Source organism: Berghia stephanieae, chromosome 1 (assembly GCF_034508935.2).
Source record: "Berghia stephanieae isolate SIO BIC M18660-M18661 chromosome 1, UCSD_Bste_1.3, whole genome shotgun sequence".
NCBI classification, from domain to species: Eukaryota; Metazoa; Mollusca; class Gastropoda; order Nudibranchia; family Aeolidiidae; genus Berghia; species Berghia stephanieae.
Window position 1 is genome coordinate 128,473,992 of NC_088360.1, and position 11,886 is coordinate 128,485,877.

Here is an 11,886-nt window from a genome sequence, read left to right on the forward strand (position 1 = left end):
TTTTTTCTGTTGTTGTTGTTCTCCTTGTTGTTGATGTTTGTTTGTTTGTTTTGTCATCTAAGACAAACCCGATTCATTATAAATTCATTTTTAATTGAGCGATGTACTTCCGAGAATTACTTGCCGTATTATATTGAAATTTACATGACAATAATAATAATAATAATAATAATAATAAAAATAATAATAATAATAATAATAATAATAATAATAATAATGATAATAATGATGATGATAATAATAATAATAATAATAATAATAATAATAATAATAATAATAATAATAATAATAATAATAATAATAATAATAATAATGATTTAAATAGATACTGAATATTAGACTACAATTGACATCTATTTACTGAATACACGTGGTATTTTTATGGATGTTTCTTTTTTTACGAAACCTGCCGAAACCCGACAAAGTTATGGGAAGTAGGCAGCAGTGGGGAGTGAACCTGGGACTCAGGGAAGTGTACACCATTGGGGAGTGAACCTGGGACTGGGTTTCGTTTTTTAAAAAAAGCAATTACTTTTTTACGAAACCCGCCAATATCTGACAAAGTTATGGAAGAAAGTAACAGTGGGGGAGTGAACCCGAGACTATGGTTTTTCGGCGGGTTTTGGGCGGTTTCGTAAAAAAGTAATTGCTTCATTCTCGTCTGGTACCCAACTCCCATAGTTCGGCTTCATTTCCCACTGGTATCCATCTTCCATAGTCCCAGGTTCATTTCCACTGATTTCCTCTTTTCACAGTCCCAGGTTCACTCCCAACCGGTGTGCACTTCCCTGAGTCCCGGTTCATTGCCCAATGGTGCCCACTTCCCATAACTTTTGACAATTTCGGTAGGTTTCGAAATAAAAGTACATTCTGAGCTCACTGTCCACTGGTATCAGCCTCTCGCAGTCCCGGGTTCAATCCTCATCGGTGTCCAAATCCCAGATTCACTCCCCACTGCTGCCTGCTTCCCATAACTTTGTCGGCTTTTGGCGGTGTCACAGTAAAGGTTGTTCACAATTATCTTATTAAATTTTATTTTATTAAGAACTGAATTCATCTCACTCCAGTTATATTTCGGTAGGCTTAGATAAACTTTACCTTCTAATATTAGATCGTCTTTCCTTTTATAGCCTTCCCTCGAATTAATTTCTAATTAGTGAATACTTTTCGTTCTACATTCTGTCACGTAGCCACTTATTATAAAAGCTGATAGGTCTAACATTCGACACTCACTTTCTCTCCACAATCTATGCCGGACGGCCAGTCGCTCTATTCCTTCTATATACTGTAAGATTTTTATCTTTTGGGACTTTGTAGATATTATATCTACACCATTAAGACGCCGGAGCTTTTAACTTTGATTGTATAATCTTCAAGGATCAAACCCGAGCCCGCTGTCAAAGGATTACATATTAACCCATTACCAATTGCCTGGAAGTGGAATTTTACGAGTCCGATCCTGTTATCAGAGGAATAGATCATCCAAGCCCATCAACTGCCTGGAAACGTAAACTTACAAACCTGACATATTATCATAAGTTACGTAAAATATTCATATCTCTATTTGTAACTGCCACGATCACTGTTTATCTCTTTTAATTAAATTTCATCATTATTTTTATTTCATTGTAAACAAATCGTTAATTGTTTTTCATTTATAGTAACTAGTAAATTCTGGGGCCTCATTCTACATATATCTTTATGCATAGTCGAGTAGCTCTTTACTCACTTGAGACCATGACAGGCGGGTTTTGTAAAAAAGTAATTCCCCTCCCCCTTGGTATTGCTTTTTTACAAAATCCAGAGTCCCAGGTTCAATTCCCACAAGTGTACACTTCCCTGATTCTCAGGATCACTCCCACTGTTGCCTACTTCAATAACTTTGTCGGATATTGCCAGGTTTAGTCGGGTTTTGTAAAAAAGTAATTGCTTTTATGTGAAACTCGCTGAAACCCGCGGAAAACCAGAGTCTCAGGTTCACTCCCCACTGGTGTACACTTCCCTGAGTCTCAGGTTCACTCCCCACTGTTGCCTACTTCCCATAACTTTCTCGGATATTGCCAGGTTTTCATCGGTTTCGTAAAAAAGTAATTACTTTTATGTGAAACTCGCTGAAATCCACCGAAAACCAGAGTCTCAGGTTCACTCCCCACTGGTGTACACTTCCATGAATCTCAGGTTCACTCCCCACTGTTGTCTACTTCCAACAACTTTGTCGGATATTGCCGGGTTTCGTAAAAAAGCAATTGCTTTTATATGAAACTCGCTGAATCCCGACGAAAACCAGAGTCTCAGGTTCACTCCGCACTGGTGTATATTTCCATGAATCTCAGGTTCACCCCCCACTGTTGCCTACTTCAATAACTTTGTCAGATATTGCCAGGTTTCGTCGGGTTTCGTAAAAAAGTAATTGCTTTTATGTGAAACTCGCTGAAATCCGCAGAAAACAAGAGTCTCAGGTTCACTGCCCAGTGGTGTACACTTCCATGAATCTCAGGTTCACTCCCTATTGTTGCCTACTTTCAAAATCTGTCGGATATTGCCGGGTTTCGTAAAAAAATAATTGCTTTTATGTGAAACTCGCTGAAATCCGTCGAAAACCATAGTCTCAGGTTCACTCCCGACTGGTGTACACTTCCCTTAGTCTCAGGTTCACTCCCCATTATTTGCCTACTTTCCATAACTTTGCCCGATTTTGTTGGGAGATGGCGCATTTCGTAAACAAAAAGTAATTGCTTTTTTTTTTCAAAACCCGCCGACACCCAGTCACAGGTTCACTCCCCACTGGTGTACACTTCCCCGAATCTCAGGTTCACTCCCCACTGTTGCCTACTACCCATAACTTTCTCGGATATTGCCAGGTTTTGTCGGGTTTCGTAAAAAAGTAATTGCTTCTTTATGAAACTAGCTGAATCCCGCCGAAAACCATAGTCTCAGGTTCACTCCCCACTTGTGTACACTTCACTGAGTCTCAGGTTCACTCCCCACTGTTGCCTACTTCCCATAACTTTGTCGGATATTGCCAGGTTTTCGTCGGTTTTTCGTAAAAAAGCAATTGCTTTTATATGAAACACGCTGAAACCCGCCGAAAACCAGAGTCTCAGGTTCAGTCCCCACTGGTGTACACTTCCCTGAGTCTCAGGTTCACTCCCCATGTTGCCTACTTCCCATAACTTTCTCGGATATTGCCAGGTTTTTGTCGGGTTTCGTAAAAAAGTAATTGCTTTTATGTGAAACTCGCTGAAATCCACCGAAAACCAGAGTCTCAGGTTCACTCCCCACTGGTGTACACTTCCATGAATCTCAGGTTCACTCCCCACTGTTGTCTACTTCCAACAACTTTGTCGGATACTGCCGGGTTTCGTAAAAAAGCAATTGCTTTTATATGAAACTCGCTGAATCCCGCCGAAAACCATAGTCTCAGGTTCACTCCCCACTGGTGTACACTTCACTGAGTCTCAGGTTCACTCCCCACGCTTTGCCTACTTTCCACAATTTTGCCGCATATTGTCGGGTTTCGTAAAAAAGGTAATCTCCCCCCCCCCCTATTTTGTTATTGCTTTTTTACAAAACCCAGAGTCCCAGGTTCACTCCCCACTGGTGTACACTTCCCTGAATCTCAGGTTCATCCCCTCCTCCCCCCCCCCCTACACACACACGCACACACACACACACGCTGCTGCCTACCTCCCATAACTTTGTCGGATATTGCCAGGTGTCGTCGGGTTTTGTAAACAAGTAATTGCTTTTTATTACGAAACCCGCCGAAACCCAGTCCCAGGTTCACACCCCACTGGTGTACACTTCTCTGAGTCCCATATTCACTCCCACAGCTGCACTCTTCCCATAACTTTGTCAGGTTTCGGGAAAAAAAACACCGTATTATAGTGCAAAACCACTATTCAGGTCAGATACTGAATAGTGCAAAACCGCTATTCAGTATCTGATACTGAATAGTGCAAAACCACTATTCAGTATCAGATACTGAATAGTGCAAAACCACTATTCAGTATCAGATACTGAATAGTGCAAAACCACTATTCAGTATCAGATACTGAATAGTGCTAGCCTTTAAAGTATATCTGATAAGCAGAGTCGCATAATCATTACTTTTTGACATAGCCTTGTGTATTTCATTTTCTCTCTAATCTATTTCTGACTGAGTGTTTGGTTTTGGTTTTGTTTTGTTTTTTTTTAATGTATGGTGGAAATATATGAATATGGAAACTGTGTGTATGGTCCCCCATCAATAAATCAGATGCTTTACCAATTGAAAATGTCCAACGTCGAGCCACCAAACTTGTTCCCAAAATTTCAAACCTCAGCTACGAAGATAGACTCAGAGCATTAGACCTGCCTAGCCTCATGTACAGAAGACTCAGACTCAGACGAGATATAATTGACCAACGGCCAACGGTCTTTACAAAGTAAACGTAGAAGATTACCTCACATTTAACAAGGACAAAAGAACAAGAGGCCACTGTTACTGTTATAAACTTGCCAAACAAAATTGCCGTTTAAACATCCGAAAAAAAATTCTTTAGTCAGCGAATTGTTGAGACATGGAATAGCCTGCCTGAAAAAATAGTTATAGCGCCAAGCATAAACAGCTTATTTAAAAGCCAAATTGACAGTTTCCTGCAGGATCTAAAATTAAAATACAGCACCGATTTCCGATTGAAGCCAGCCTTTCGACCTCCACAAGTTGATGGAGACCGATCCAAAGACCATCTCAACGGGCCACCGGCCCTCTACGATGAACTCATATTCATACAACTTAAAGGAGCTATCTAAATGTCTGTTCCACCGGCCCACCTCTCTAGACTCTATCTATCTAGACGCCTATATAGACTAGATAGACGTCTAGTCTATACTATCTAGATTATAGACTTAGACTTATCCTCTAGACGTCTTGGCCTTGGCAACTACAACTAAAACTCTTTCATTCTTAAATTAAATATAAAAGTTATCTTGCACTTACCTCCAACAAATGATCCAAAAAATATGAATTTCTTTTTGTGCCTTTTAATGAAATTCCAAATACCCCCGATCATGATTGAGATGGGTCGTTGAAGCAAGCCTTACAAAGGTAAGGAAAGGTCTCGTTGCAGTTAAGTTTGACTCGGACTGACTTGGGTGAAGTCACAAAACTTTGTTGTCCAAGACTTTTTATATTTTGATTTTAAAAGATGCACAGATCTTATTGTTTAAATCATGATTTGTCGGAAAGGTAAAAAATGCGCAGTAATGAAAAAAAATTTTAACAATAAAGAATAAATTAGACAGGGCATACGTTTTTACTTCTAAGTTTTCGTTTTTAGCCATGACACTCGAGCCGGACCATAAGTTCAAAGGTCATCTATTTTACACCAAATATTTCTCCATATAGCCTACAGAAGATTTCTCGCGTGAATAAGTTTTGTTTCAATCTAAAATGAGTTCCCAAACACAAGATAATTGAGGGCTGGATATTCCAGACTGTGCATTTTGTTCCTGGTTGTGTTTCATCCACGAAGTGAATATGGAATACTGAACTGATGTAAGGTTATATTATTATCGGAATCAGACGTGAGCTCTGAAAATTGGGTGGCCAAAAACATACCAAACGGTGACGCATCGCAAAAGCACGACGAGTAGATCACGTAGGTACCCCCCTCCCTTTCTATTTCTATTTCACCATTCACTGACAAAATAAGTATAAGCCATACCGTAAATTGGCATTCATGAAGTGTAAAATGCTAACTTCACTTAACATGCTAAGGCAGCCAGGTAATCTAATTTTGGCAATCATCTTTTACTTCCACCTTCTTGACCAAAGATTTTCCATCTTCAGAAACTACCTACTCTTTTGTCATTACTTCTACTTGTATTATTTGTATTGAATTGTATTTTAGATATCATCTTCTAGATAGTGTCAGCAGACTCAGACTTTAGCACGCTGCTTAGTGATTACCACAGACTACTAGGAGCAGACCAGACAACAGCCACTTTTTAGTGGCTAATTGCCGCCATCGTATTTTACCCTCTCGTGTTCAGATTCTTTATGAGGGAGTAGATTATGAGTTCCCTATATGGCCATGTCAATCATGTAGACATCCTTTGATGATATAAGCCTACCCTTTGATGTCTGCAGTCGCCTTTTCGTTTTCTACAGTCATTCATTCATTGCCTTTTTCACCCTGGGTCAGGGTATAGGCCACAGACAAACAGTTTCCATCCTTCTCTATCCTGAGCCAACTTTTTTATCTCATTCCAGGTCTTACCACTTCTCTGTATATCAGCTTCTTTAATTCTTCTCCATGTTCCTCGTGGCCTTCCCCTTGATCTTCTGCCCTGAGGGTTCCAGTCCAATACTTTCTTTGTTATAGTTGAGTCATTCTTTCTAAGCGTGTGTCCAATCCACCTCCATCGTCTTCTTCCTATATCCTCTCCCACTGGTTTCTGCTGTGTTCTTTTCCATACTTCTTCATTTTTTATTCTATCCATCCATTTTATTCTGAGTAGCTTACGCATGCACCTGTTTACGAAAATCTGTACCCTCCTTATACATGCCTGTGATGCGTTCCAAGTTTCACATTCATACAGTAGGACAGACTTCACGTTTGAGTTGAAAAGTCTTAGCTTTAGTTGAAGGGAGATATCTTTAGTTCTCCAAACTCTGTTCAAAGATGTGAATGCAGCCTGTGCCTTTCCTATTCGTGCTTTCACCTCTGCTTCCGTGCCTCCATCCTTGTCAATTATACTTCCGAGATAGCAGAAAGTGTCTATATCTTCGAGTTCCTGATCTTTTACTTTGATCTGCTCCCTTTGACGCGTACCTATCCTCAAGACCTTTGACTTTGCAGGGTGAATTGTTAGACCAATTGATTCCGAGAGGCTGTTTATAATTGTGGTTTTTGCTTGCATCTGGTCCTGGGTGTGGGACAAAAGAGCCAGATCATCTGCAAAATCCAGATCATCCAACTGTGTCCAGGGGGTCCACTGTATCCCATTTCTTCTCCCTTTGGAGGTTTCCTTCATTAGCCAATCAATGGCAAGGATGAACAGGAATGGAGAGAGCAAGCATCCCTGCTTGACACCAGTCTTAATTTCAAAGCTGTCAGTAAGCTGATCTTCATGTACAACCCTGCAACTTGATCCTTCATACATTTCCTTAATGAGGTTTACTATCTTTTCAGGAGTCCATAATGTGCCAGAATTTTCCACAATGTTGCTCTGTCAATACTGTCGAAAGCCTTCTCGTAATCCAGAAAGTTGACAATAAGAGGAGAGTTCCATTCTATAGACTGTTCCACTATGACTCGCAGAGAGGCAATCTGGTCGGTGGTTGAACTGTTTTTCCGAAAACCTGCCTGTTCGTCCCGCAGTTTAGCATCTGTTGCATTCTTAATTCTCTCTAAAATAATACGGTTGAAAACCTTTCCTGGGATAGAAAGAAGAGTGATGCCTCGATAATTATTACAATTACTGAGGTCCCCTTTCTTTGGAAGCTTGATAAGATGTCCTTCCTTCCAATCCTTTGGGAATATCCCGTCATTCCAGATTCTCTCAAATAGTGGGTGCAGGGCCTCAGCATTTCTTTCCGCATCAACTTTTAGAGCCTCCGGTGGAATCTGGTCTGGTCCAGCAGCTTTCCCCCTTTTCATCTTGTTAATGGCACCCACAATCTCTGCTATCGATGGTGGATCACAGCTAATTGGTATCTCATTCCTTGCAGGCAAAATTTCTGGCTGGTTGTCTGGGGGTGGTCTGTTCAGAAGGCAGTTGAAATGTTCCCTCCATCGTTCAGATTGAGCCTCTTTTCCAAAAATAGTTTTCCCATCTTTGTCTTTGACTGGTACCTCTGGTTTCCCATATTTTCCAGCAAGTGTCTTGGTAGTTTGATAAAGGATCCTCATGTGTCCTCCAGTCGCTGCTGCTTCTGCTTTCTCTGCAAGTCTGTTCATGAATGCTTCCTTGTCTTTCTTCACAGATCTTTTGACTTCCTTAGCTATGGCTCGATACTGCTCTTGTGCATCCAGTCTTGAAGCCCTTGTTCGGCTTGCATTCACTTGTTCCTTCCTTGTTCTCCTCTTTTCAATAAGGTCCAAGGTGGTTGGACTTATCCATTCTTTATGTTCCGATTTCTTTACCCCCAATACCTCGTGGCAAGTTGTTATGTAGACTTCCTTGATCTTTGCCCAATGTGACTCTACATCTATGTCCTCCTCGAGCTCAGTAAGAGGTTGGAATCTATTACTCAATTGTAGTTTGAATTCCTCATTCTTTTCCCCATCAAGTGCATTCACCTCGAATTTTCTTCTTGTATGTGATCTGGTCCCATGTTTTCTGAGTCGGAGCTTAAGCTTTGCCAATAGCAGGTGGTGGTCTGATCCAACATCTGCCCCTCTCCGTACTGTCACATCTTCCAATGAACGTCTGAATCTACGAGAGATACAAAATTGATCAATCTGATTCTCTGTCACACCATCTGGTGAGACCCAAGTTGCTTTGTGGATCCTCTTATGGGGGAACACTGATCCTCCAATCACCAAACTGTTGAATGCACAGAAATTTGCAAATCTCTCACCATTATCATTCATTTCTCCCATGCCATGACGTCCCATGATACCTTCATAGCCTACGTTATCCTGTCCCACTTTTGCATTAGCATCTCCCATCAATATGTTGATGTCTTTCCTTGGCAACTTGTCAATGACTTGTTGTAGCAGACCATAAAATGTATCTTTGTCCTCATCTGTTGCATCATTTGTTGGGGCATAGATCTGTACAATGTTCATGCTGATCTTCTGACTCCGTGTTGTAAAGGACGCCATGATGATCCTTTCTCCGCATTGTTCCCATCCTCTCAGTGACTTCTGGGCAAACTTGCTTAGAATTATTCCTACTCCCTGTGTATGAATCCCGTCCCCTCTCCCTGAATATAAAATTTTCTCCCCAGACTTGAGGTGTTTCTGTCCGGATTGTATCCAGTGGGTTTCGCTTACTCCAAGTATATGCAGCCTGTATCTTCTCATCTCAGTCACAACTTGAGAGCTTTTTCCTGCTTCATACATGGTGCGAACGTTCCACGACGCAATTCAAAGCTGCTTGTTTGGCGAAGACGTCATCGGGTCAGCAGAGTCCTTTCGGCTTTGTCTGTTGTCCTTCATAAATTCTGTAATTCCAGAAACTCTTCGGTCGCCCAAGCTAAAAAAAGGATTTGTTTTGTCTGTCTGTGTTTCTGTAACGGTTTGAGTTTAACGGAAAGGGGTGTTAACCCTTTGCCAACCCCCAACCTGGAGGACCAGGTGACTCAAAGATGGGGGAATCACACACCATTAGTCGCCTTTTACGACACGCTGGCTTGACGTTGGGCTATTCTTGACCCTCTCAGTTGAGGGACCCCGGACACCACACGGGGATTTCTACAGTCACTCATGGCTAAACTCCGCCCAGAAGCGATTTCATAGGTCCGTCCATCACCAAATTTCAAACTTTTGTTCTCGTGAGTTCTTAAGTTTTTTGATCGAAGAACGATTGGCTATTGAGAATCTTGACCCTTCAACGATTGGTCGTTCTGACAGCTGACATGTCAACAGCCGTCAACAAGGAACTGAATCATCGTTGAAACACTGGAAGACGCTCATGGCATAGTTGCGTCACAATCACCATGTTGCTGAATATATTATCCAGGCACGGTTGATAGGTAAAAAATCCAAATTATGTTCTAGTTACATTTGAAACAAACAAAGTATATCACCGATCTCGTCTCATTGAGATATAAAGAATGATATAAAAATCAAGAAAATCGGCCGATAAATAAAAGAGTTGCTAAAAAAAGCTAAAAAATAAACAAAAGCAATTTTTAAAATCAAATTTATTCGTAAACAGTTGGTTTTCAACCGATTTTTCTGAAATAAGGACCAATGTTCTTTTTTTTTTTCAAGCTGATTTCAACAATGTGACTTTCAAATTCCTCAGAATTATATTTTTTACTTTTAGATTTTTGCTTTTAGGCCTACTCAAAAAGGTGTTATATTCCTTGCGTAACAATAGCGTAATACATCGACAGTGAGAAGAGTCTTTGTTTCGGCCAACTGGATAGATAGCCTGTGATTGGTCGAAGACTTTGAGACGCTTGATTCACAATTCTATACGAATGGGCGGTGGCGGTAGATCAAAGAGGTGTACCAAATTTATTTACCAACTACTTTTCTTAGTGCTAAAATTACAAAGTAATAATTTCGCATCAGAGAAAATAACTCTGAAGTTCCTATCTCTTTATTACAATAAAATTGATACCACAAATGACAAAATCGCCCCACAAATAAGGGAGACAGAAATTATTCATAATATTTTTAAAGTTATTAATATAAACCCGATCATTGGAGCCAAGTCTGTAATGTACAAGTAAAAGTGTAGTTCAATATGTCTAATTTGGTTTATCATCATAAACCTGGCCTTTTTTTTTCTATTTTCTGTCCACAAATCAAGGTTAATCGAGCTCAGTCAAAGTCATTAATATAGAGATAAAATCGCACAGCGTCCCTGGTTGCATAAAAAAGAAAATGGCGGCGCTCGACCTCTCACTTGCCACTTTTGATGACGTTTTCCTACCTGTTGTCGTATCTCGTCCTGTGTTATCTATGGTGATTACCGATGTACGTTTATACAATGATAATAGATTAAAGAATAATAACAAAAAATTTAAAAAATCAAAGGTAAAAAACAACATGGCACACAAATACTGATCTCAGAAAAATAAATAATTTTAGAAAATTAAAATCTAATTTTTTTTAAAAACATGATAAAATGTTTTTGAAAAACAATAACAAAAAAGAAAAGAACAAACAAACAAAAATAATGTCTTTCTTAATAAAGTAAACTTTTAAAAAATTTCCTCAATGAGAATCGAACCCAGTACTTTCAAGGCCAAAGTCCGACAGCTTATCCCCTGCGCTACGGAGCCAACTGACTGTTCCGTCACATTTAATAAGGTCTTTCTAAAACATTTTACCTCCAATGCAACTTCTATTTTATGGTTCTATATCTAGATTTTTTAGATTATTATTATTTTTATATAAATTTATTAACAAAGACATCCTACAGATGTCACAATCTAACTTTTGCCGTTTCCAAATACAGAAACACAATATCAGTGATGAAATTGGGTGGAATGTGCATGCGTGACGGAGATGCATAAAAACGATCCGTTAAGATACACCGTCAACGGAGGTGCATAAAAACACTACGTTTATTTTTTAGCAATTCAATATAATGTAGCGTGGGGTGTTCGAGTGTTCCAATTTGGACGTCCAACAGAATGGCTATCTCAGCTGAATGACTTCTATTGACAGCACACTGATAGTAATTTTGAAAATAACTGTTGCATATGTGGCAAACACCATTCATCTTCATCTAAAGTTTAATATAATATAAGCCAGTGTCAATTGCCAAGGAGTGAATCCTTGGTAGTTGACGGCTCATCAACTGCCAAAGAGTCAAATTGGAACTCTTCAGCTGATTGCAGTGATTTCAGTCAAGCCTCGATTTGCGCGCATACGAATCATGAATTCCGTCACTTTCTTCCAATCATTCATTCCTTGTCACTCATTGGTATTTGTTTTTACTTTTTATAAGTCTTTTCACAAATTCTGAGACGAGTTAAAATCATATCAAAACAAAAATTATTGTTGTTTTCAAATTCAGCGGAAAAAACAGAAAGGGCCCAAATTGTTGAGGTTTGTAAATCCCTGCCAAGTTTTAAAAAAGCCCCGGGATATTAAAAAAAATAAGAGGGGTTTTTCCCTTGGTTTTAAAGGAAAAAAATACTGCAAAATCGCATAAAAAAAGGAACAGTTCCTGTAAAATTTTTGCAACAAGATCAATAATTTTAAAAGTAAA

The 11,886-nt window shown here is 39.6% G+C and overlaps 2 protein-coding genes across 2 annotated transcripts in view; one reads left to right on the plus strand and one right to left on the minus strand.

Annotated features, from left to right (window-relative positions):
• The window catches only part of LOC144963119 (peroxisomal biogenesis factor 3-like), a gene marked incomplete in the record, with an annotated part of 15,078 nt that extends 9,901 nt beyond the window's left edge, over positions 1-5,177 (minus strand). The window contains 1 exon segment of the mRNA XM_078896778.1: positions 4,982-5,177. Coding sequence (XP_078752904.1) covers positions 4,982-5,054 — 73 coding nt within the window.
• Positions 5,178-5,449: 272 nt separating this feature from the next.
• The window catches only part of LOC144963120 (sterile alpha motif domain-containing protein 12-like), a 17,817-nt gene continuing 11,380 nt past the window's right edge, over positions 5,450-11,886 (plus strand). The window contains exon 1 of the mRNA XM_078896780.1: positions 5,450-5,642. The gene's annotated coding sequence lies outside the window, so the exon portion shown is untranslated. The remainder of the gene's footprint in view (positions 5,643-11,886) is intronic.